At 44.7% G+C, this 27152-nt stretch overlaps 1 protein-coding gene across 2 annotated transcripts in view; it reads left to right on the forward strand.

Moving 5' to 3' along the window:
- Positions 1 to 27152, forward strand: part of pik3cg (phosphatidylinositol-4,5-bisphosphate 3-kinase, catalytic subunit gamma) — a 60841-nt gene that overhangs the window by 19970 nt on the left and 13719 nt on the right. The window contains exons 5-10 of one of the 2 annotated variants that reach the window (XM_069929002.1): positions 865 to 968; positions 3688 to 3834; positions 14302 to 14392; positions 16791 to 16921; positions 22034 to 22145; positions 25181 to 25338. In XM_069929002.1, coding sequence (XP_069785103.1) covers positions 865 to 968; positions 3688 to 3834; positions 14302 to 14392; positions 16791 to 16921; positions 22034 to 22145; positions 25181 to 25338 — 743 coding nt within the window. The remainder of the gene's footprint in view (positions 1 to 864; positions 969 to 3687; positions 3835 to 14301; positions 14393 to 16790; positions 16922 to 22033; positions 22146 to 25180; positions 25339 to 27152) is intronic. The other variant, XM_069929003.1, reaches the window with a different exon arrangement.

Genomic DNA, 27152 nt, shown 5'->3' on the forward strand with positions numbered 1-27152 from the left:
CTCCAGATTATTACCAAGAGATCATTAATGGGCTATTGACAGAAGATGTGAAACTTCACTATGACCTCTCACTGAAAGCACTACAGGCCAGACAGAATGGGGGTGGGGGGGGGGGAGGGGGGAACGACAATATCATGAGAGGAATAGATCGAGTGAATGCAGAAAGTCCTTTGCCCAGAGTAGGGGAATCAGAGGACATCGGCTTCAGGAAAGGATGGAGAGATTTAACAGGAACCTGATGGGTAACTTATTTACACAAAGGGTTGGTCGGGGTGTATGGAACGGGCTGCTGGGGAGGTGGTTGATGCAGGTACTATTGTAACATTTGGGAAAAAATTGGACAGATGGATAGGATGGGTTTGGAGGGATCATGGGTCAAATGCAGGCAGGTGGGATGTGTGGATGTGGCATTTTGGTCAGTGTGGGCAAGTGAAGGGCCTGTTTCCATACTGTGTGACTCAATAGCAGGGTTAGTGCCAAGGTTAGTGCAATGCTATTACAGTGTCAGCTACCTGGGTTCCAATCCACCACTGTTTGTAAGGAGTCTGTCCGTTCTCCTCGCGTCTGTGTGGGTTTCTTCCGGGTGCTCCAGTTTTCTCTCATTTTCCAAAAATTTATGGGGTTAATTGGTTCACCTGGGTGTATTTGGGTAGTGTGGGTTCATGGCCTGGAAGAGCCTGTTACAGTGTTGTCTCTAAATTAAACTCCCTACTGCTGCACTGAACTATCACCCTGGGATTTCATGTTCATGCATGTGGAGAGGATGTTCAATCCACATGCTTCCTTGCTGAAACAAGAGTATTACCTCCTGAAACACATCTGGCATAGCTAAGCGATGTCTAACTGAATCACTTTTATTTGCAGCGATCTTGCAGTTAAGGCAAAAACTCGAGAAACTCCAATCCACTGATTTACCAGAAGATTTCCGAGTTCCGTACGATCCTGGCCTCCGTGCTGGTGTCCTTGTGGTAGGTAACATTTACTGTGGGAAAACTTTGCCCAGTTCTTTACAAGATGGAGAACGGGCATCTGACCAATGACAACATTTGGAGGGAGTGCTCACTGAAGAGGCTGCACAAAATACTCAGGCTGACGTTTGACTGGGCTCCCTGCACTAATAGAAACCAGCTGCAGAATCTCATCATTTCAAACGATCTTGAATCCTATGTGAAGATATCGTATTAGAATTTGTTCAGACAACTGCAAACAAAATAGTGCAGCACTGTTATAAATTGGGGCATCCTGGAGTAGAGTAATTCCATGCCCATGTGTGAGCAACAGTCAGGAAACTGATGTCCTCATTTTTTTGTTAGATTTTTGGTTTCTCCTACTTTCTTAAATTTATTTTTTTTAAATTTAGGCCGTATTGGACCATGGGTCTGTGCTGCCCAATTTACACTCAATTGTTTCGAATGGTGGGAGGAAACCAGAACTCTCATGGAAAGCCCCCCCACACACAGGGAGAATGTGCAAACTCCATACAGACAGTGCGGGATTCAAACCTTGATCGCTGGCAATGTAACAGTGTTGCACTATCCGTGCTGCTCTAAAAATCTTCTGTCATAAAATTCCACCAGTGTAGCATAGAAATCCCACTTATAGTAAAAGTGTCAGCCCCAGTGGACTGGGAAGCAGTGGTTCTCCATGTACCTGATGAAGGACCCGGGTCCTTTCCTTCCTGTGGGCACTGCGTGACCTGCTGGGTTTCTCCAGGACATTTGTTTATTGTTTACTCACAGAACAGCCAACCTTGAGGAAACTCATATCCCTGAAACCAGTTATTTAAATAAAATTCACCGAATTCTCTGACCTGTGTTCTCAAATGCAATCTCTAATTAGGTTGAAAAGGTGCAGAATGTTTGTGGGATTGACACCCTTGAATAATAAGGAGAAGCTGGAAGGGCACAGATTTTTTCCAGGGTTAGGGAATTTAAAAGTAGAGAGCAAAGGTTAAAAGTGAGAGGCAAAAAATTTACACAAAATACACACTCAACAAAGAGATGTCTGGGATGATAGAGGTCTTCATAACATTTCCTTGGTTAAAAAGTAGCACCCTCACTGACCCTTTCCAAACTCTGGCCCACGATGACTCAAAGTTGAAAAGGAACATTTGCAACAGGAAAATGCAGAGCAACATCTCAAACTACTCATCCACCCAGTGCATCATGCACCTGCGCCCACCCTTGGCAGAATCCACTGATCCACATGGACATCCAGAAGATCATTTTTAAAGATGATTTATTCTTTCCCTTTATTTTTAGGGACATTATTGAAAATAATCACAAAGACAATTTTCATATTTAGATTCTGTGCCATTAAACCTGATCTCTATTCTTGCGAGGGTGAGATTGCTGGTTCCAGAGTCATTGGCCAAACATTGACAATATCAGCAATTTTTTTTCAGAGCCCGAGCAGTTTTAAGCAAAGCCCAGTGCATTAAGTTGCCACAGAATAATCTGATTGACAGCACCTTTGTTTCAGTAATGCTTGAGTTCAGCTTTATGCCTTTCTGTCCTGACTCGGCTGGTAGAGATCAGCAAGCTCCCCATTGGCCAGAGTTTCCTTGCATACAGAGGTCCTGAAAGACAAGTTACAATTATTCTCATGAATTCCAATGTTACTCCATTTTTCTCTGTCCTAAATCCAAGAGATATGCTGGTCCACATCAATACACATAGAACATATAACAATACAGCACAGTACAGGCCCTTCAGTTCTTGATGTTGTGCCAACCCATATATTTTTACCAAACAAAAAAATTACTAAACTCTCCCAATTTTCCTTTCATCCATGAGCCTATTTAAGAGTCTCTTAAATGCCCCCAATGTTTCAGCCTCCACTACCATCCCTGGCAAGGCATTCCAGGCACCCACAATTCTCTGTGTAAAACACTTACCCCTGACGTCTCCCCTAAACTTCCCTCTGATGTTTGCTGATCCTGCCCTAGGAAAAGGCACTGACTGTCCACCCTATCTACACCTCTCAGAATCTTGTAGACCTTGATCAAGTCTCCTCTCATCCTTCTACGCTCCAAAGAGAAAAGTCTCAGCTCTGCTAACCTTGCCTCATAAGACTTGTTTCTCAATCCAGGCAACATGCTTGTAAATCACCTCATGGTACATTCATTAGTGTGCAAAATCTATACTGCCTTCTGTGTGAGAAATGAAGTTTGGTAAATCCTTTGGCTTGCTTTGGTTGTCTACGCATATGTTCAATTTTAGAATCCATTTTAATTTTTTTAAAATGTAGACATACAGCATGGTAACAGATCATTTCAGCCCATGAGCCCACACTGCCCCAATTACGCCCAATTAACCTTCAACTCCTGGAACATTTTGAATGGTGGGAGGAAACTAGAGCCCCTGGGGAAAACCCACCCAGACATGGGGAGAATGTACAAACTCCTTGCAGACAATGTGGGATTCAAACCTCGGCACCGATTGCTGGGACTGTAACAGTGTTGTGTTAACTCCTGAGCTAACAGTGCCACCCCCTAACTGTAGGAGCTAAAGGAAGTCTGGGAGAGGAATGTTGCACTATATTATCACTGGTCTTTTGTGACATTATCATGTGACACCTCACATAGCCAGAACACGTAATTACCAAGACTAATTTTCAAAGCAATGGATCTACATTGTAAAATCCTGCCAGAGTACAGGATTAAAGAACCTATTGTCTGATCTGCAGGTGGACAGATGCAAAGTAATGCCATCAAAGAAAAAACCTCTTTGGCTGGAATTTAAGTGTGCAGACCTCACCTCGATTTCCAAAGATACTATTAGCATCCTCTTTAAACATGGAGATGACCTGCGGCAGGACATGCTGATCATACAGGTACCTGTTGTTATGCACAGACAATTGTTGCTAGATAATATACTACAAGCCACTCACACCTAGTAAGGGTCCTTCTCTGTAACACCCTTACACAATATCACTTAACTAGAGTAGGCAGCAAGCTCCTTTGAAGAAGACCGCAGAGCCCACCTTTCTGACAAAAGACAAAGGAGGAAAAACCCAACACCCAACCCCAACCAACCAATTTTCCCTTGCAACCGCTGCAACCGTGCCTGCCTGTCCCGCATCGGACTTGTCAGTCACCAACGAGCCTGCAGCAGACGTGGACATACCCCTCCATAAATCTTCGTCCGCGAAGCCAAGCCAAAGAGAAAAGAGACTATTCAAAGTCATACCTGACACTCATCATAATGCACTTGGATGACTTAACCTCTGCTTTCTCCCACATGTCCCTGTCACTATCACTGATACCCTCTACAGTAAGAAGTAAAACATGAAAGACTGCAAACACCGTGGTTGAAGTAAAAACGCAAAATGCTGGAGAACCTCAGCAGGTCCAACAGTGTCCTTTATGTAGCAAAGATAAAAATGCAGAACCAATGTTTCGGACATCAGCCATTCATCAAGGTACGGAAAAATGTTGGCAGGTGTCTGAATAAAAAGGAAGGGGGGAGGAAGCATGGTCCCAAAGACAGGAGGTAATAGGTGGAGAAGGGAGGGAGGACACAGCAGTGAGCAGGGGGAGGAAGGATGGCTGGGTGAATAGGGAGGGAAGGGAATGGAGAGCTGACAGGGGGAAAGGAAGGGGGAAACAGGAGAAGTCGTTGATGCCATCTGGCAGGGGAAAATCAGGTGTTGTTCCTCCAATTTACAGGTGGTCTCGGTGTGATAGTAAATGAAGCCATGGACAGACATGTGAGTATGGGAGTGGGACACAGAACTGAAATGGTTGCCCACTCGGAGGTCCTTGTCACTTCCATGGACAGTGTAATACTCTGCTATCTTCCACACCTCTCATTGTAATGTTCTCTAATGCACTGCTTTCTGTAACGTTGTATCTTATACAAACTGTAACAGACTCTAAAACATCTCTCTGGGAATGTTAAATGAAATCATCAATTTTTCTATACTAAATAGCATGCAGGATGATTCAACCCACTTCAAGTTTATTATCATATGTCTGTACATACACAACCCGACAAAACAGCTCTTCTGTGAACCACAGTGCACACACATAATACACAGCACTTAATCACATACATTTTAAATTTAGACCTACATCACGGTAACAGGTCTTTCCAGCCCACGAGCCTGGGCTGCCCATTTACACCCAATTCACCTTCAACCCAGTATAGCAGTTGAATAAAGGAGATTATACAGCTATGAGGAAGGAGCTCGCCAAAATAAAATGGAAGGATACCCTCACTGGTAGGACAACTGGGCAAAAATGGCAGGTATTTCTAGGCATTTTTCACAGCATTCAGGACAAATTCATTCCAAAGAGGAGGAAAGGCTCTCAGGGGAGCCAATGGCAGCAGTGGTTGACAAATGAAATCAAGTGCAGTATCAAGTCGAAAGGGAGTAAGTATAAGATGGCAAAGCAGAATGGGAGGTTAGAGGATTGGCAAACCTTCAAAAAACAAAACAACAGAGGGATACTAAGAAAGTCACACGGGAGGGGAAAATGAAGTACAAGAGTAAATTAGCAAGTAATATCAAAGGGGATAGCAAAAGCTTCTTTAGTTATGTAGAGGAAGAAATTGGTTAGGATCAAAATTGGGCCCTGAAAAAATGGAGAAGGGAGAAATTATTACTGGAAACAAGGAGATGGCTAAAGAATTTAATAGATACTTTGCATCTGTCTTCACCAAGGAGGATCCAAGTTATGGTCAGATAGTGGGTAGAGGCCATGCAGTATCTAGGGACTTGGTGGAATTTCCTAAGGAAATGAGGGATCTGATGCATATCCAGATCCAGAAGCAAGTGGTTGTGGTTAAATTGTTAGGACTGAGGGCTGGTAAGTTCCCAGGGCCTGATAGGCTGCATCCCAGGGTGCTTAGAGAGGTTGCTCTGGAAATTGTGGAGGCACTGGTCGTCATTTTCCAAAGTTCCATAGATTCAGGGGAGGAGCCTGTGGATTGGAGAGTGGCTGATGTAGCCACTTATATAAGAAGGGAGGGAGAGAGAAAGCAGGAAATTATAGACCAGTCAGTCTGACATCAGTGGTGGGGAATATATTGGAATCTGTCATAAAAGGAGAAATAGCAGAAAACTTAGGCAGAAATAATAGTATCAGAACTAGTCAGCATGGGTTCCTTAAGGGAAAATCATGCTTGACTAAACTTCTGGAATTTTTTGAGGATGTAACAAAGAGGGTGGACTTGGGAGAGCCAATGGATGTTGTGGACCTGGACTTGCAGAAAACCTTGATAAGGTCCCACACAGGAGGTTAGTAGGCAAAATCAAGGAGCATGGTATTGGGGGTAGGGTGCTGACATGGATAGAAAATTGGTTAAGAAATAAGAAACAAAGGATTAGGATAAACGGGTCATTTTCAGGATGGCAGGATTTGACGAGTGGGATACCACAGGGTTCGGTGTTGGGTCCTCAGTTGTTTATCATTTTGTAAATATTTGGATGAAGGGATTATTAACAACGTGAACAAATTTGCAGATGACACTAAACTGGGTGGCAGTATAAAGTGTGAGGAGGATGTCACGAAAATGCAGAGGGATTTGGACAGGTTGGGAGAGTGGGCGGAGGAATGCAAGATGAAATTCAATGTGAGCAAATGTGACGATATCCATTTTGGAGGTAGTAATAAGAGAGCAGAGTATTATTTAAATAGGGTTAAGCTAGGGAGTGGGGTAGTGCAAAGGGATCTGGGTGGACTCGTACACCAGTCACTAAAAGCTAGCATGCAGGTTCATTAAGCTGTGAAGAGGGCAAATGGCATGTTGGCTTTCATAAAAAGGGTATTGAAATATAGGAGCAGAGATGCCCTCCTGCAGTTGTACAGGGCCTTGGTGAGACCTCACCTGGAATATTGCATCTAGTTCTGGTCCCCAAATTTGAGGAAGGGCATACTCACTGTAGAGGGACTGAGTGCAGATTTACAAAGTTGGTTCCCAGATGGCAGGATTGTCATACACTGAAAGGTTAGAAAGACTGAGCTTATATGCGATGGAATTTAGAAGGATGAGGGGAGACATGATTGAGATATATAAGGGGCTGGACAGGGTGAATTCAGATTACATGTTCCCAATGTTGGGGGAGACTAGGACTAGAGGGCATAGTTTAAGAATACAGGGAAGGCCCTTTAGGATGGAAATGTGCAGATTTTTTTTACCCAGAGAAGTGTGGATCTGTGGAATGCTTTGCTGCAGAGGGTGGTAGGGGCAGACTCACTGGATATGTTCAAAAGGGAGTTAGATAAGGCTCTTGTGGGCAGGAGAGTTAAGGGTTATGGGGGGATAAGGCAGGGAATGGGTACTGACAGAGAATGATCAGCTATGATCTGAAAAATAGCGGTGCTGGTTTGACGGGCCAATTGGCACCTACTGTCTATTGTCTGTTGTTTAACCCCCCATACGTTAATTGGCATTAGTAAATAAAAATTTAAAATAAAAGAAACATATAAATATTTCAGAATAACTAATTCCTTTTATTTATAAGAGACCCAAGGTTACAGGAGTCATAAATCTCACAGCCTATCATCTAACCTGGCAGTACTGATTTTGATGCTCCTGACCTCCTTCCTGTAGGTTAAAGATATCGCTGGCTGGATGGAAAGGTTCCTCAATAATTCTTTGGGCCCTATTTAAGCAATGGTCCTGGTGAATGTGGTCAATAGAGGAAAGGGAGACCCCTGTGATCTTCTCGGCCATTTTGTTGACCCTGTAGCTGGCTGCTACAAGCTATGGCTCTACGGGGCCTATAGTGCAGGAGAGGTTATAGTTGTGTGGAGGTTACCTCAGAAAGAGCCTGCTGTCCCCAGAAAGAATGACATGAACCCAGCTTTATTGGATTCACAGCCCTGCTTTTATTCTCAAGCTGAGGGTCGTGGTCAAAAACCCTCTCAGCACTGATTGGTGTGTTTGTGATCCGCTTTCCCTGATAGGCCAGTTAAGCTCTTTTAGTTGTGGCCAACTGGAGGGCCATGCTGTGGGCTTCGTGCAGCCTGCTGGATCATCGTGCTCGTTCTTCATTTTGTGAGGCCCCATGGGGGGGAGCTGCGAAGGGCCGCCACAATCCTCTTTATTGACTTCCGGTCTGATGCTCCGCAGCTCCCATCCCACACAGTGATGCAGCCAAGCAGGACACTTTCAATTGTGCTCTGTAAAATGTTGCCAAGATGGGGGTTGGTGGCCTTGCCCTCCTCAACCTCCTAAGGAAGTGAATAGACATACGTACATAGGACACCATTCCAGACCCAGCGATCCAACTCCTTCAGGGTAGACAGAGACTCTGTTGCTTCTGGCAAGACATGAGGAAGGGGACTGTGCATTTACATCTGGTGTACCAACGTCTCTGTCGTGAAGACCTTCTGCTCAACCAAGATAGAGTATCTCCTGGTGAAATGTAGACCCTTCTACCTGCCCAGGGAATACTCGGCCATTCTGATTGCTGCAATCGACACTCCACCTTCGCTAATGAAAGTGAAGCAAAAAGAAGCTTTATGGTGCCAGTTGTGAAGCTCAGACTTCCCATCCCGAATGTGCGAATGTGTCATGATTGTTGCTGATGACTTCAATCACGCCGACCTGAAAATGGTCTTACCATGGTTTCACCAGCACTGAACTTCACCAGCAGAGGAGAAAACTCCCTACATCAGGTGTACACCTGGTGCGTACGAGGCTCATCTGGTTACTCAGATCATGTATCTGTTCTGCTTACACTGGTGTACAGACTGCTGGCAAAGCAAATGAAGTCAGTTTGCGGGGAGATCAGGACGTGGACCATAGACTGGCACTGTTTCAGGGAGACAACCACCTACAATGGCCAAGTAAACATCGATGAGCACCTGAGCTCAGTGACTGGCTACATCACCAAGTACATTGAGGGTATCACCGAGATCAAATACTTCACAACCAGGGCTAACCAGAAACCATAGTTGGATGCAGAGGCCAGGCCCTTCTCAGAACTCATGATGCTACCTTCAGGACAGGGTGTAGGATGGCACTGAGATCAGCCAGAGCTGAACTCCCCCGTGCAATCAGGAAGGCAAAGTGAAGATCCATAACAGCTGTGTGACACCGGCGACATGAGGCTCATGTGGCAAGGGATCAAGACCATTATGCATCACAAGTCAACCTTGCAAATTATGGTCTGTTACCAGCCCAGAGGACCCCAAAACCCAGCAGCAATAAATATTCACCAAATCAAATGGTTACTTAAACAAAAGTTGCTTTTAATTATCTTTAAACATGAAAATAGGACCAAACTTTAACTTATTACTATTAACTTACTTAATTCTAATTAAGTAAGTTCTAATTCTAATTCTAAGTGCCCATGTATGTAATGTGTAAGTAGGTTTAGAAAATTTCTTTGATTCACAGTCCAATCTCACTTCTCATTCCTCCAAGTTCACTGGTTGCAGGCAATTCTTATACTGTGCACAGAATTTAACATTTATAAAATTCATCAGGCTTTGGTTACTGCTCAAGAAGGTACTTGTCGGTTTTCAGAGAGATATTTGTTGTTCCTGGACACAAACTGGTCCCTTCTAATCAGCCTTGCTGAAGAAATTTGCCCCATCAGGGTTCTCCAGATGATAACCTCTTTCTTTCAGGTCACCACAGAGTTCCTTTTTGTTTCTCTTATTTCAAGTGAAACGTTTGGAAGCCAGTCCTCTCCTCTTGCATGAATCACAAAGGCTTTGACTAGGCTGAACTAAGCACTCACAGCCCATCTTCCAAATGGGGTTTTTCTATAAGCTTTCCAGCTTGTCCTGTTCCAGTCCCAGCTGCTGCTGCTGACTTTTCTCTCAGAGAAAAAGCCTGTTTGACTCTCTCTGCTTGAAAAAAAATCACATGACCCTCTTAGGATAGCTGCACTCCCATACAGCCTGTGGCTCCAAACTACTCCTCCAATCTCTTTCATCTGTTTCTCTTCAAAACAACAATCCATTAGTGAAGTCTCTTGGGCACTCCCCAAAGCTTTCGCAAGGCCCCCAGGAGCTCCAGTATTTTAAATGAGATCTGTTTTGACATATTTGATTGTGACCTACACTAAAAAAGCTGCTCCAATTTATCTCCCAAAAACATATCTATAATCTGTCACAGGACAATGACACCTCCCTTCTGGTCAGACTGAACACGTATCCACATTTTGATGAATAGGATGATGCAAAAGAAAGCTCCGAGTCCCCATGATGAATGGGCCCCCTGCATATCCACGACTGAGGTGAGGAGAACTCTATGCCAGGTAACCCTACAGAAGGTGGCAGGATCAGACAACATATTTGGTCCTGCTACTGAAGGACTGCGCAGACCAATTGACAGAGGTCTTCAAAGACATCTTCAACACATCACTACAGCAGACTGTCATTCTTGGAGGGTTCAAAACAGCCAAAATCCTGGTACCCAAGAAGTCAATTATAACAAGCCTCAATGACTAACGCCCTGTGGCACTCATCTCCCCCATTATGAAATGCTTCAAAGTCTGGTGATGAAATGCATCAAGGCACATCTCCCAGAGATAATGGATCCATTTCAATTTGCTTACTGAAGAAACAGTTCCTCAGATGGTGCTATAACCTTGTCAATTCACTCCATCCTGGCCAACCTGGAGAACAACACCTCATACACCAGGCTGCTGTTCATTCTCCAGCTTGGCATTTAATATGATCATTCTCCAGAGGCTGGTCGAGAGGCTGTCCTCACTGGGACTCAACACCCCTCTCTGTAACTGGATCCTGGACTTCCTACAGAAAGTCCACAGCCTGTCCGGGTCAGAAGAAGAATGTTGAGCACTGTCACACTGAGCAGTGGCGCACCTCAGGACTTTGTGCTCAGCCCACTCCTATTCATGTTACTGACCCACGAATTCATCACCAGCTCCAGCTCCAACAGTGTCATCGAGTTTGCAGATGAGACAACAGTCGTTGGCCTCATCAGCAACAATGATGAGTCGCACTACAGAGAACAGGTGGAAAATCTCGTGATACAGTGCTAGAGTAACAACCTCTCAATGGGGACAAGATGAAGGAGATGATCATGGACTTCAGGAGGACCAGGAATGGCCACCCTCCACTACACATCAACAACTCTAGTGGAGAGTGGAGTTCACTTAGCTAATGACCTGCTGTGGACAATCTGCATCTCCCCATTTGTTAGAAAAGCGTTACAGTGACTGCACTTCCTGAGAAGACTGAAGCGGGCAAGGCTACTATCCATGATTATGTCAACCTTCTATAGAAGCCCTACCAAGAGCGTCCTGGCCAGGTACACCACAGTGTGGTATGGTTGCTGCAGAGAAATAGATTGGAGGTCAACCTACAGGTCCATAAGAGTGGCAGAGAGGAGCACTGGAGTCTCCCTCCCCCGACAATGATGTGACTTATGGGATGTTTGTCTGAAGAGGGTGCATAAAATCATTGAGGAGTATCAGAGCCAGCTCCAGCAGGCCAAGGAACAGTCTCTTCCCATGGGCAGTGAGAATGCTGAACGACCAAAGGAACAGCTCATACTAACTGTCTGAGATTCTCATTTGTACAAACCGATATTTATTTATTTGTATTGATTTGTATGTGAGTTATGTCTGTTTGTTTGTCTGCATGCTTTGGATGGAGGACCGGAGAAAGCTGTTTTGTTGGGTTGTACAATCAGATGACGTCGAAGTACTTGAGATGGCAGAGGTCGACAGCATCGAGTCCACGCTGCTGAAGATCCAGCTGCACTGGATGGGTCACGTCTCCAGAATGGAGGACCATCGCCTTCCCAAGATCGTGTTATATGGCGAGCTCTCCACTGGCCACCGTGACAGAGGTGCACCAAAGAAAAGGTACAAGGACTGCCTAAAGAAATCTCTTGGTGCCTGCCACATTGACCACCGCCAGTGGGCTGATAACGCCTCAAACCGTGCATCTTGGCGCCTCACAGTTTGGCGGGCAGCAATCTCCTTTGAAGAAGACCGCAGAGCCCACCTCACTGACAAAAGGCAAAGGAGGAAAAACCCAACACCAAACCCCAACCAACCAATTTTCCCCTGCAACCGCTGCAATCGTGTCTGCCTGTCCCGCATCGGACTTGTCAGCCACAAACGAGCCTGCAGCTGACGTGGACTTTTACCCCCTCCATAAATCTTCGTCCGCGAAGCCAAGCCAAAGAAAACAATCAGATGACAATAAACTTGGTTTGACATAAAAACATGAAGTAAAATAAACATATAACTATTTCACCTTCCTGACTAATGAGGTGTTGTGGGTCCAGGATAGATTATCCGTTACATGCACACCAAGGCATTCTCTCCACTGATGTGTAGTGGAGCATGGTCATCTTTCACCCTCCTGAAATCCTTGCTCCTTGAAAAGCCTCCTGAGATCAACGATCAATTCTGATGGAGGGTTGCAGACCAGAAATGCTCACTATTTCTCTTCCTCAGCTGGTGACTTTACCCACTGATCAGATCCAGCAATTTCTGTTCTTATTTTTTCACAAAATGAACTCTCATTGATTGCTTTTAATACAATTCTGATCAATCTCTTGGTCAACCTTTACAGATTTCTAAAAATCATTGAATCCTCAGAGTTACTATCCTTTTTGTTCTTCAGATAGTCGTATTCTTCTAATCTTACCCACTACTTTCTCCCACGATATTTTTGTTGTTCCACGCACAATGGATTTGTTGACATTTCTCGATTGTTAAAAGTTTGTCATTAAACGCTCTGCTCCATCGTGGGGAGATACAGTGAGTAGTTATGGTTTGCAGAGCCAGACCTATTCGTAGATGAAATGGTGCCAGCGTATTATAGAGGGCAAAGAAACACAAGATGAAGCAGGGAGACAGACGCAAACTCTTCAAGAATGCCTACCCTGAAGAAGTTCGCCTTTGCGCTCTGAAGGGAGTTCTGTGGGATTCTCTCTCACTGCTCCCCACCTGCAACCCCTGCTGCTCTCAAGCTCTATGACCACGTACTTACCCAGACTCGATTCCACAGCCATGTTGATCCTTCCTCCCTCACCTCATCCACCTATCATCATCTGTCTTTGCCACCCCTTCCCTCACCCCCCCTCACCCTTCCTTGATGAAGGGCTCAGGCCTTAAACATCTAGCTTTGTCACGGTCACTGTTTGACCGGCGGAGTTTCTCCAGCATTTTGTGTTATTTACAGATACAAACTACGCTGGAGGAACTCAGCAGGTCAGCCAGCATTCAGTCAGTCAACCTTTCATGTCGAAATCCTGTTTCAGAACCAACACAAGAGAGGGCAGGCAGTATTAAAGAGAGGGTGTGAGGTTAGTAGGTGGTTGGTGGATGAGGAGGGGTGAAGGATGAAGCTGGGCAGGGTAACAGGATGGGAGGAGAGTGATAGATGGAAGCAGAAAATAGGTAGTAAGCCAGGAGGGGAGGGTGGGTGGGGCGGGGGGTGACAGTGGATAGTTGCTGAAGGAAAGACATTGGTGAAACCATTTAAAGGAGGGGTGGTGGCCAGATGGGAACAGTGTGGGAAGGGATATGGTGGCAGAGGTGTGAGTGGCAGGAGGGAACTGGGTTACAGGTGGATGGGAATGGAAAGGAGAGCTCAGGCGGATGAGAGGAGAAAGGAAGAAAGGTCGCTTGAAGCTGGGGCATTTAATATTTGGGCCATTGGGTTGTGGTTTATCCAGACAGAGTGTGAGGCGTTGATCTTCAGATATGCGTTTGGCCTCACCCTGGAATGGAAGAAATTGAGGACAGACTGATCAGTGTGGGAATGGAAGAAACTGAGGACAAACTGATCAGTGTGGGAATGGAAGAAACTGAGGACAGACTGATCAGTGTGGAAAGGAAGAAACTGAGGACAGACTGATCAGTGTGGGAATGGAAGGGAGAATGGGGAAGGGTAACAGCAGGTGTGGAATTGTGCCCAAACAATGAGAGACTGAAGGAACTCAATGATTTGAACTTCAAAAGGTGTCTTGGGCCTGAACATTGTCTGTGTATCTTTCTCTATGGAGTCCCTTCAGTTTGCCATCAATTGATTATTTTTTTAATTTAAATTTTTAGAATTTTATTTACATCATGGTAGAAGCCGATTTTGGCTTCTACCAAAATTAACCTGCAACACCATATGTATTGGAGGGTGGGAGGAAACCCATATAGATATGAGGAGAACATTCAAACTCCTTACAGACAGCACAAGATTTTAACCCGGGTCGCTGGCGCTGTAACAGTATCGCACAAACCATGTCGTGGAGGGTAACATAATAATATCGGGAGAAACAGCAAATCTGATAACGATGCAGAAAAAATGTAGAAAGGTGACATTAATTAGACACGTGTTTCATTTTTGTTTATCTCTAGATTCTTTTAATAATGGACTCCATCTGGGAGACAGAATCCTTGGATCTTTGCCTTCTGCCCTATGGATGCATTGCAACAGGGAACAAGATCGGTAAAGCTGAAAAAATGCCTACTTTTTGGAGGGTCTTCCCTGTTTAGAAACAGGGTAGAAGTAATTGATCTGTCACCTTTGCAACCAAGGGTCACACTCGGTGGTCAGCAGGGTGGTTCAATACATGCTGCAGAAGCTCAGAAGGACATGCAGCATCCTTGGGAAGTTTTTGGTGCAACAGTGGGGTGGTTCAGCCCATCTGTCCTGAACCTGGTGGTGCCCACATGGAGTTTGGACATTCTGCTACATGGGCTTTTCCCGGGTACTCTGTGGTCTCTTCCCATGTCCCACTCACCAACAGCATCAAGAAGGAAGCATGCACGTCAGCACCTCTACTTCCTCGGGGGTTTGCGGAGGTTTGGTACAACACCAGAAACCTTGGCAAATTTCTACAGAGGTAAGGTGGAAAGTATGCTGACTGGCTGCATCATGGTCTGGTATGGGAACACCCAAACCCCTGAGTGTAAAGGCCTCCAAAAGGTAGTGGACACAGCCCAGGACATCACAGGCAAAACCCTCCCCACTATTGAGAATATCTGCAGGGAACGCTGCCATCGGAGAGCAGCAGCAATCATCAAAGACCCTCACCACCCCAGCACAGGCTCTGTTCTCGCTGCTGCTGTCAGGAAAGAGGTCTAGGTGCCACAAGTCTCACCCCACCAGGTTCAGGAACAGCTGCTACAAGGATGGCTATTCCAAAAGGATATGGCAAAAGGACAGCATATACAGTGCAACATTTGTTGTTTTTGCAATACCATTTAAATCTTATAAAATATATATTCTTCTTTTCTTCTTTGGCTTGGCTTCGTGGACGAAGATTTATGGAGGGGTAATGTCCACGTCAGCTGGAGGCTCGTTTGTGGCTGACAAGTCCGATGCGGGACAGGCAGACACGGTTGTATATGGTAACCTATGGCTGTGTCCTCCTTTTGGAATGGCCACCCTAGCTGCTACCCCTCCACCATCAGACTCTTCAGCACAACTAATTTAAGGACTCTGACTTGGGCACTTCAGTGATTTTTTTATTCTCTCTGTATTGCACAGTCAGTTGGTTTACATTCATTATCTGTTTACAGTTCTTTATTTGTTTACATATTTATGCTGTGTACAGTTTATTTTTGCACTACCAAATAGTGGTCATTCTCCCATACTCACAGGAAAAAGAATCTCAGGGTTGCATGTGACATCAGGTATGTCCTCTAACAATCAATCTGAAATCTGAATTATCCCTTGGCATGGATAAGTGGCAGAAGATTTAAGGGGGATTTGATGGATGTGAGAGGGACTACAGAGGAATGAGGGGAGAATGGGATTGCTCTTCTGGAAGCTGGCATGACCTGGCCTGCTGAATGGCCTCCCCCTGTCATAAGTAAATATGGGATAAAAGTCAGCTTTGGCCATCAGTGAAATGATTTGGCCCTTCAGTTTCAATAAGGGTCCCGACACGATACATTGATTAATCATCTCTCTCCACAAATGCTGCCTGACCCATTGAAACCCCCCAGCCTCTCTTTGTTCACTCCAGCATTTGTAGTTTCAGTGTTTCTGCAGCCTTTTCAGTGTTGGTATAAATGCAGATGAAATGAATATATGTCGCTCATAGTCAATGGTAACCTACCAATGATCTGCCAAAGTTAAGATTTATTGTCAGACTACAAATGTGACATCACATACAACCCTGAGATTCTTTTTTCGTGGGCCAGGCAGAATTTCTACTTATTGGTTGTGCAAAAAATCTGTACTCAAGAAAAGATGTGTATGCAAATAAGAGAAACGTAAACAAGGAAAGAAATGTAAACAAACTCTGCAAGAAAGAAAATAAAAATATTTCCATTTTTGTCCAGAATCTCTAATTTGTCGAGAGATGGTTTCTCGTAGGTCATATCTGCTCCTTGTGTAGTGTCCTGGGTCTCCAGACTTAAATGCCTGTGATCTGGGTCACAGCAGGTTCATTGTTTATCCAGGGCATTGGGTTGGGGAAAATCCTGAATGATTTGATGAGGACTCACTTATCGACAGCTGTTTTGATAAAGTCCGTAACAGCAGTGGTGAAATCATTCATATCCTCAGCTAAGTTCTTGAACAACTCCCAATCCACTGACTCAAGGCAGTCCTGGAACCATTCTTTGGCCTCCTGTGTCCACCTTCTGGCTGTCCTGATCTCTGGAGCCTCTCTTTTTAGGCTTTGTCTGTATGAAGAGAGAAGGAGCACAGCTGACTGTTCCGACTTGCCAAAATGTAGTCCCGGGGGAAAAAATGGTCGGCTTTCCTTATCTTAATGGCACATAGCCAGTGATTAATATATGACTGAAAGTGCATCAGTGTCTTAGACTTCAGGTTGGAATGAATCAGATCGGTGTGCACTCACCAACCTCAACATGTTGTTGGATTTCACCAGGAATGATTCAAATTGTAAAAGATGCCACAACTATTGCCAAGATCCAGCAGAGCACAGTCGGAAACACTGGGGCATTCAAGGATGAAGTGTTGAACCATTGGCTGAAAGACAAGTGTCCAATAGAAGACAAGGTAAATGAAAGAACTGCTGCATACTGAAGAGAGATGGGTTCTGATACAGGGATAACTCAGCAAGTACTGTGCAATCCTACTGGAACTGGATATGTTCAGTGCTCTTAGTTCAGGGCACTATTTTGCCACCTGTTTCAGGAATATTTCACAATCTCACATCAACTCTGGGGTGTGAAAATCAATTCAAATAAACTGAGCCAGTTCACAGCCATGTAAACATGAATTCAATTGGCTTAGACTTTTACTAGCTCGTAAGTAGTAAGTAGTCCTGAACAATACTGGGCTAGCCTGGGGAGTAGAATGGATTTCATTCATAAATCCATGGATAGGGTGGCATCCAATGCCAGAGGACAATCTGAGAAGGGGAGATGTCACAGCAAGGTTTTTCTACACAGAGTGGTGGGTGTCAGGACATTTTAAAAGTGCTTAGGTTGGCATATGGATGTAAGAAAAACAGAGGTAGGACTGAAAGGGAGGTAAGGGTTAGATTGCTAATGGCCTGCACTGTGCTGCACTGTTCTCTGTTCTCATGGAGTTGGCCTTTATGAGCAATAACATGGGTCCTGGATCTTTGAAGGAAATTCCTGTTTAGTCTGTGGAGAAAGACCCATTCACGAGAGCAAACCCTTCATATTACTTGCTGTATTGAACTGTATCCCAATGTTCATGGATGTATCCAAAACTCACTTTATCGAAGAAGCTTGATCTGAAATGTGAACTGTGTCTATCTCCACAGACACAGAACATTTTGTTTTGTTTCAGATTTCAGAATCAGAATTTATTGTCATGAACAAGTCACACAAAATCTGTTGTTTTGTGGCAGCTTCACAGTGCAAACATTCATATAAATTATATTAAAAAAAATAAGAAAATTAGTGCAATACTAAAAGAAAGTGGGGCCGTGTCTGTGGTTCATTGTCCATTCAGAAATCTGGTGGTAGGGGGGAAGAAGCTGTTTTTCTAACGTCGGGTTCAGGCTCCTGTACTTTTTACCCAATGGTATTAGTGAGGAGAGAGCATGGCCTGGGTCATGACGCAACCAGTCAGAATGCTCTCCATCTATACAAATCTGCAACAGTCTTTGGTGACTTGCCAGATCTCCTCAAACTCCTCACGAAGTATAGCCGCTGGCAAGCACTCTTTCCCATTGCATCGACATGGAGGATCCAGGACAAATCTTCAAAGATATTGACACCCAGGAATTTGAAGTTCTAACCCTTTCCACTGCTGACCTCTTGATGAAGACTGGTTCGTAGTCTCCTGAGTACAGGAGTACAGAGATCCTGCTACAGTTGTACAGGGGCTTGGTGAGACCACATCTGGAGTACTGCATGCAGTTTTGGTTTCCTTAGGACATCCTCGCCGTGGAAGGGGTGCAGAGAAGATTCACTAGACTGATACCAGGGTTGGAAGGACTTGCAGATGAAGAAAGGTTGTATTCTCTGGAATTTAGATGATTGAGGGGGGATCTTATAGAAACATAAAATTCTTAAGGGTTTAGACAGACTAGACGCAGGTAGATTGTTTCCAATGCTGGGAAAAACCAGAACCAGGGGTCACAGTTTAAGCAAAAGGGGGAAGTTTTCTAGGACTGAGATGATGAAAAATTTCTTCTCTCAGAGGGTGGTAGATCTGTGGAATTCTTGCCACAGGAAGTAGTTGAGGCCAGTTCCTTGTCAATATTTAAGAGTAGGTTAGATTTGCCCCTTGTGTCTAAGGGGATCAAGGGGTATGGGAGAAGGCTGGAACCGAGTACTGATCACCCATGATCATATTGAATGGCGATGTAGGCTTGAAGAGCCAAATGGCCTACTTGTGCACCTATTTTTCTATGTTTCTATGGTTCCCCCCCCCCCTCCTGAAGTCTGCAATCAGCTCTTTGGCTTTGCTGACATTGAGTGCGAAGTTGTTGGTCTGACTACCTCACTCTATCTCACTCCTGTACACTACCTAATTTCCATCTGTGATTCTGCTGATGACCGTGGTGTCAGTGGCAAATTTGTAGTCGGCATTTGAATTGTGTCATGGGTATATTGTCAGTGGAGGAGTTGGGCTAAGCTTGTGTCCTTGAGGTCGACCTGTATTGATCATCATTGCTGGCATCTGTAGATTTTTTTTCATAACTCAACATTCTCTGGAATATTAATACTTAATTTCCACTTTCACCCACTATTGTTTGTTGCCATCTTGGAATTTCTCCACAATAACGTCATGATATCTCCCACTCTCACTATAGGGAGCTCTAGTGCTCTCCAACATACGACCACTGTAAGGGTGGCCCACGTGCACCTCTATGCACAAACGCAAACTCACAGTACCGGAGTTCCTTTGGGATGAAGGGTGTTGTTGTTCCATGCCTTGACGTGGGAACTGGTGCTAATTTTCCAAACCGCTCCCACAGTTTGCCTAAGACTTCATTCAGTGGTACCTCCTGTCCGCGTGCTCAGGCACAAACTCCCCAGGTACAATGAGCGGCGCTCCATAAACCAACTCAGCTGATGAAGAGTTGAGATCCTCCTTAGGTGGCGTTCTTATTCCCAGGAGGATCCAGGGCAGCTCGTCCGCCCAATCAGGTCCCTGGAGGTGGGCCTTCATGACCACTCCAACAGGTCATTCGACTGTGTGGTGGAACTGCATTCCCAGCAGTCACGACAAAACATCCCAGAGTGTGGAGGTAAACTGTGCACTCTGTTGGAGGTGATGTGTGTGGGTAGGCCGAACCAAGATTCCCAGGCAGAAATAAAAGCTCTGGGGGATGAATCAGTCGATGAGTCAGTCATAGGAACCGCCTCTTGCCACATAGTGAATCTGTTGATAACCATTAACAAGTACCTAGAACCTCGTGACACTGGAACTGGGCCAACAATGTTGACATGCAAGTGGCCGAATCTGCGCTACGGTGGCTGGAAAGACTGAAGTGGTGCCTTCAGGTGCCTTTGCACATCTGCAGATTGGCCGTCCATGCACGTCTTTGCCCAGTACATGGCCTGGTTTTTGAGTCCATGCCATACAAACTTGTCGGCTATTAGTCGGACCGTCGCTTGAATGGAGAGGTGGGCCAGTCTGTGAATGGCATCGAAAATGCAAATTCTCCATGCAGCAGGGATGATAGGGCAAAGCTGACCTGTAGAAATGTCACACAGGAGAATGGTAACTTGTGGCCTAAAGGTTACATCCTCAAATTGCAGGCTCTAAAAGCTGGGAGTTCATCATCCTGGCGCTGAGCTTTAGTGAGTGCCATGTAGTCTACACCCGGAAAGAGGGAACTTACTGCTTGAACAGAGTAGAGGGGCAGGGCATCAGTCACCACATTACTCTTACCGGAGATATGTTTAATCCTGGTTGAAAACTGACCAGGGATCTGATGCCTTTGTGAAGGTGAACCTTAGCGGTTTGTGGTCACTAAAATCCGTGAAGTCCACAGCTGAAGTGTCTGACCACTACGTACAGCGCCATGAGAAATTATTGTTGGCATATTTCAGGGGTATAATCCATGTGTCATATGTACGAAATGAACTGTTATTCACCACAGTGAGCACCGGACCCATGATCCTGGTATGGGTATCAAAGGCCAACGAGGAAGGACACTAACCACCCCACCCATGTCGAATAGAAACTTGCGCTGGGAGAGTTTGTCCCAGATGTAAAGAAGGCTGTTACGGTGGCCAGCCGTCGTAGCCATTGTCACATTATCCAGGGGAAATGTGTGTCCTCGTCATCGGTACTCGTGGAGCTTGCGCTTTTGGGTGCGACGCAGCACTGTGGGCTTTGTGCCTTGCTGTTTTGCACACCACAGGATGTCTGCAAGGGTGGCCACTTTTCAAGAGTTATCAAAGTCCTCGTCAGCTAAAGTGAGGCAGATGTCTTTCGGCATATGCTCTAAAAACAACTGCGCTAAGTGCAAGTAAGGCCTATGGCCGTCCACCATTGCCAGCATGTCATTCGTTAACTCCGAAGGGATGCAGTCCCCTAGACCCTCGATATGGAGGAGCTCGCTCGTGCCGTGGGAGACCATAAATCTGAAGAAGGAGGGCTTTTAGGATTTCATACTTGCCGAGAGCTGGTGGGTCCTAAAGGAAATCCACTACGACTGGCCGTGTCCAAGTTGAGGGCGTTTACCACATGATAGTACTTAGTGGCGTCCACTTTTATCTTGTGAATGTGGAACTGCGCCTCGGCCTGTCTGAACTAAAACAGGTTGAGCGAAACTGCTGTGTTGTCCATGATGGGTCTCGATTCCATTTGGGCCTGTTGGGATCACCAATGTAGTAACTGTGTCACAGTGGGAAATGAAGAACAGGAAAATGATCAGATGTGGTCGAGTCAAAGTTGAGTCAAAGTCATTTTCTCAAACAGTAACTCGCAGCTTTTTAAAACCCCGCGTGATCCAAACAACGTCATCACATTGTGACGTCACTCAGAACCTCCCGAGCTGGTTCGATTAGGCCTCCAGTGAACCACAGTGTTCTATAACACTCCAGTTACTGTGACACTCAAGCAACCCATGAGAAGCTGAAGGAACTTATCAGGACAGCCAGTGTCTTTAGTTCTTACTGAAAATCACTTTATTCCCACTGTAAATATGTTAAAATCAATGGCCTCTACTTGCCAACAAAGTGACAAAAAGGTACAGAGTGATGTCAAAACAGAGGAAATAGCTGAGAATTAGCAGCAGGAGTGAAATTCATTCACTAATGCAGGACAAGTGAAGAAAAGGTATATATCATGGCCGCCAGAGTCAGTTCACTGTAAATGTTCACGGGTTTGCGTGACAGTAAAGTTCCATTGGTGAAATAAATTGGTAATGTCCATGATGAGATTCCCCATAGCTGGTGGGTAATGATAGAAGCATCCTTCCACCTGGGCATTGCTGGTTGAATACTCGCAGCCCCACACAGATGCATGATTGTACCTGGATTCTTCACAGGTAGAATAATCAACCGTTTAAACATCATGACGTAAGGCAATACTCATTGGCATTCATTTTTGGCTGAATTGTGTTGAATTCTTTGCTTGATCAACCCAACTCCATTCCCTTTATCCTGTGATGTTTGATATTTGAAGCAAATTTCCGGTAATGCAAACTAAATGAATTCTTCATTGTCCTTGCAGTTCCAGTCAGCTGTGGAAAAGTTTGTTTATTCGTGCGCTGGGTACTGTGTTGCCACTTATATCCTGGGGATAGGGGACAGACACAATGACAATATCATGATTACGGAGTCAGGTGAGTGTCCCATATCTGATTAAGTGACAATTGTCCCCTCACGTTGCTTGGCCTGAGTCCAGAGCTCATACTTGGGGAGGGGTCAGGGTGTAACAACTTTCATTAGTGGGTTCCAAGGGGAGGGAGTCACTGGTAGAGTCAGCACGGAGGCAGGCAAGCCGTACAAACAGAGATGGTAACCAATAGTAAGACAGTGGTATCACCACAACAGGCGATGCTGATTATAGACAAATAGGTGCTGGAGTAGGCCATTCGGCCCATTGAGCCAGCACCGACATTCATTTAGATCATGGCTGATCTTCCACTGTCCCTGCCTTCTCCCCATAACCCTTAATTCCCCTGTCCACAAGAACCTTATCTAACTCCCTCTTGAATTTATCCAGAGAACCCACCTCTACCACCCTCTGCAGCAAAGCATTCCATCCCTGTCCTGAAGGGCCTTCCCTGTATTCTTAAACTATGGCCTCTAGTCCTAGTATCCCCCAACATCGGGAAGATGCCATTAGTTTCAATCGTGTCCAATCCTTTAATATTCTTATATACCTCAATCATATCTCCCCTCATCCTTCTAAATTCCAATGTATACAACCCCAGTTTATCTAACCTTTCAGCATATGTCAATCCTGGGAACTAACCTTGTGAATCTATGCAGCACTCCCTCAATAGCAAGAATGTCCTTCTTCAAAAGAGGAGACCAGAACTGGACACAGTACTCCAGGTGTGTTCTCATCAGGGCCCTGTACAACTGCAGAAGGACATCTTTACTCCTATATTCCCCTTTTTATGAAGACCAACATGCCATTTGCCTTTTTCACAGCTTGTTGAACCTGCATGCTAGTTTTTGGAGACTGACGTACAAGTACACCTAGATCACCTTGCACTTCCCCACTCCCAAAGTTGACTCCATTTAAATAATAATCTGTCTTCCAAAGTGGATAACCTCACATTTATCCACATTAAACTGCACCTTCAATGCATCCGCCCACTCACCTAATCTGTCAAAGTTCCCCTGCAATTTCCTTACATCCTCCCCACACTTTACACTGCTATCCAGTTTTGTGTCATCTGAAAATTTGCTAATGTTATTTGTAATCCCCTTATCTAAATCATTAATATATATGATAAACAACTGAGGACCCAGCACCAAGCCCTGCAGTACCCCACTTGTCACATCCTGCCATCCCGAAAGTGACCCATTAATCCCAACTCTGTTTCCTGTCTATCAACCAATTTTCTATCCAAGTCAGCACCCTACCCCCAATACCATGGTCTCTGATTTTGCCTACTAATTTATGCAGGACCTTATCAAGAGCCTTCTGAAATCCCAAGTACACCATATCCACTACCATGTCCACCCTCCTCGTCACATCCTCGAAAAATTTTGAAAGATTTTTCCTTCAGAAATCCATGCTGACTTGTAATGATACTATTATCTCTGTCAAAGTGTTCTGTTAGTTCTTCTTTTATAATAGATTCTAATATCATCCCCACTACTGACATCAGGCTAACCGGTCTGCAATTGCCCGTTCTCTCCCTCCCTTCTTAAAATTTTCAGAGGGCTGATCGACATAGCGTTTTAAGAGACTATATATAAAGATATACATGTATCTGCACCGGCATGGAATGAAGTGATAAGGAGAAATACTTTTATTTAACAAAGTGTTTGCCACAGACATTATGTGCTGAAGGTCCTATTCTAGTCATAGGTTGTGCTCTCCCTGGGCCCTCTCAACTCAGATCTATCTGCACCCTGGGGCCTCTCTGCACCCTGGGCCCTCTCAATGCTTCCTCTCTGGGCCCTGGGCCCTCTCTGTGCCTCCTCTCTGTGGCCTGGGCCCTCTCTTCATCCTGGGCCCTCTCTGTGCCTCCTCTCTGCTCTGGGCCCTCTCTCTGTGACTCCCATCTGCATCCTGGGCCCTCTCTGTGCCTCCTCTCTGTGCCCTGGGCCCTCTATGTGCCTTTGGCCCTCTCTGTGCCATGGGCCCTCTCTGTGCCTTCTCTCTGCACCCTGGGACCCCTGCTCACCCCCAACAGGGCCCCTCTCTGCTTTGTGCTTCCTCTGAGCACTACTCGTACCTTGAACATGATCATTCCAGTCTCTTCTTGCACTGGAAGAGAAAGGCTTATAGATATAATTAATATTACAGCACAGAAAGAGGCCTTAGTCCCATCTTTAAAATGCTGATCAATTAGTCCAATACACAAATGGGTCTGAGCCCTTTGTCAAGATATATTTTGTGTATTGCATGACAATCACAGCGTCTGCAGATTTTCCTGTTTAAATTAATTAATCCATCTCCTTTCCCTCAGAATTGTGATTTTTTAAAAATTCTTTTCCATTTTTTAATCCAAACTTCTTTTGGCATTTATGACTAATTCTCTTTATCTCTTATTTTGCTGGTCATGTTAAATTTGAGACCTGCGATAATTTCCATGATTTGAAAGCTTCTTTTGAGCTTAATCAACCCCTGCTTGAGTCTGAACGAGTTTTGAATGTCCTTTCAACCTTCTCTGCCTCAGTTCCTGTTACTGCAGTTACATGAACTCTTGGACTAATCAGGGGATAAGAAAGGAACCTGATGAGCTCCAGCTCTAGATCAGCTAAGCCTCATCCTGATCTTAAATTTAAATTTAAAGTTAGATTTCTAAATTTAGACAGACAGCACGGTAACAGGCCATTTCGGCCCACGAGCCCATGCCGCCCAATTTACACCTACGTTTTGTACAGTGGGAGGAAACCGGAGCCCCCAGGGAAAACCCACTCAGACACAGGGAGAATGTACAAACTCCTTACAGACAGCACAGGATTCAAACCCCGGTCCCAATTGCTGGCGCTGTAATGCTCTTGCACTAACTGCGACGCTAACCGTGACACCCACACCTTACCAGACAGCCAATTGAAGTTTGTCCCCAGATATCTGATAAGTTTAAATTTAACTATCCACCATCCTACCTTCCAGATTTCCCAGAGAGATCAGCAGACATTGAAGCATTGTTAAACAGATAAAATTATATTTCTGGTTTCTTCCATTCAGGTAATCTTTTCCACATTGATTTTGGTCACATTCTTGGAAACTATAAAAGCTTCCTGGGGATCAATAAGGAGAGGGTCCCTTTTGTTTTGACTCCAGACTTTCTCTATGTGATGGGTACGTCTGGCAAGAAGACAAGCCGGCACTTCCATAAGTTTCAGGTGAGTGAAGCTAGTCCAATTGCGAAGCACCTTCAACCTAAATCATCACCATTAACAAATTCCTTGGTCAAAGAGGTAGATTTTAAGGAAATTGCACCAAATTTAGGAAATATATTATCTCTATCCATGGTTACGAGCCCAGAGGACCCATAAACCCAGCAGCAACAGATATTTACCAAAACAAATGGTTACTTAAACAAAAGTGGCTTTTAATTATCTCTAAACATGAAAAAAGGATCACATTTTAACTTACCATTATTAACTTAACTAACCTAACTTAACCCCCTTCTAATTCAAAGTGCACTTGTATGTAATGTGTATGTAAGTTTAGAAAAGTTATTTAATTCAGTCCAATCTCACTTCTCATTCCTCCAAGTTCACTGGTTGTAGGCAATTCTTATTCTGTGCACAGAATTTAACATTTATGAATTTCACCAGGCTTTGGTGCTTGAAAGGTAAATGGTTACCACTCAGGAAGGTTCTTGTCAGTTTTAAGAGAGAGATTTGTTGTTCGCTGGACACAGACTGATTCCTTCTAATCAGCCATGTCAGTGTCTTACTGAAGAAACTTGTCCCATCAGTTTTCCAGATGATAACCTCTTTCTTTCAGGTCACCACAGAGTTCCATTTTGTTTGTCTTATTTCAAGTAAAATATTAGGCAGCCAGTCCTCTCCTCTTGTATGAACTACAAGGCCTTTGACCAGGTTGAACTAAGAACTCACAACCCATCTTCAAAATGGAGTTTTCCGCAAGCTTGCCAGCTTGTTCTGTTCCAGTCCCAGCTGCTACTGCTGAACTCAAGCACTGTAGAACTGAATTTTCCCTCTCTCTCAAAGAAAAGCCTGTTTGACTCCCTCTCTGCTTGCATGACCCTCCTAGAACAGCAAAGTACACTCAGACAGACTGAAGCTCCGACGAGTTCTTTCATCTGTTGGTTTTGAAAACAACAATCCATTAGTGAAGTCCCTTGGGCACTCCTCAAAGCTTTTGCAAAGGCTCTCGGAGCTGGCCTGTCTGGCTTGAGCAGAGCTCCAGTATTTTCAATGAGATCTGTTTTGAAGTGTTTGTTTGTGACCTACACAAAAAAACTGCCACAATTTATCTCTTTTATCTCATTTGACTATTTATAAGATAGTCAAATGGATTGAACATTGGCTGAAAGGGAGAGGCCAGAGAGTGGTAGTGGATAATTGTCTGTCAGGTTGGAGGCCGGTGACCAGTGGTGTGCCTCAAGGATCTGTATTGGGCCCATTGTTATTCGTTATATACATTAATGATCTAGATGATGGGGTGGTGAATTGGATTAGTAAATATGCAGACAATACTAAGATAGGTGGAATAGTGGATAATGAAGAAGGTTTTCAAGGATTGCAGAGGGATTTGGGCTGCTTAGAAAAGTGGGCTGAAAAATGGCAGATGGAATTTAATGCTGATAAGTGTGAGGTGCTTCATTTTGGTAAGAAGAATCAGAATAGGACATATGTGGTAAATGGGAGAGCATTGAGGAATACAGAAGAGCAGAAAGATTTAGGAGTAACGGTACATCGTTCCCTGAAGGTAGAAACTCACGTGAATAGGGTGGTGAAGAAGGCTTTTAGTATGCTGGCCTTTATCAATCATTGCATGGAATATAGGAGTTGGGAGGTGATGTTGAGATTGTATAAGACGTTGGTGCGGCCTAATTTGGAGTTCTGTGTGCAGTTCTGGTCGCCTAATTATAGGAAGGATATAAACAGAGTGGAGAGAGTGCAGAGAAGGTTTACCAGAATGTTGCCTGGGTTTAAGCATCTGGAGTATGGGGAGAGATTGGACA

The sequence above is a fragment of the Narcine bancroftii genome, chromosome 3 (genome assembly GCF_036971445.1).
Source record: "Narcine bancroftii isolate sNarBan1 chromosome 3, sNarBan1.hap1, whole genome shotgun sequence".
NCBI classification, from domain to species: Eukaryota; Metazoa; Chordata; class Chondrichthyes; order Torpediniformes; family Narcinidae; genus Narcine; species Narcine bancroftii.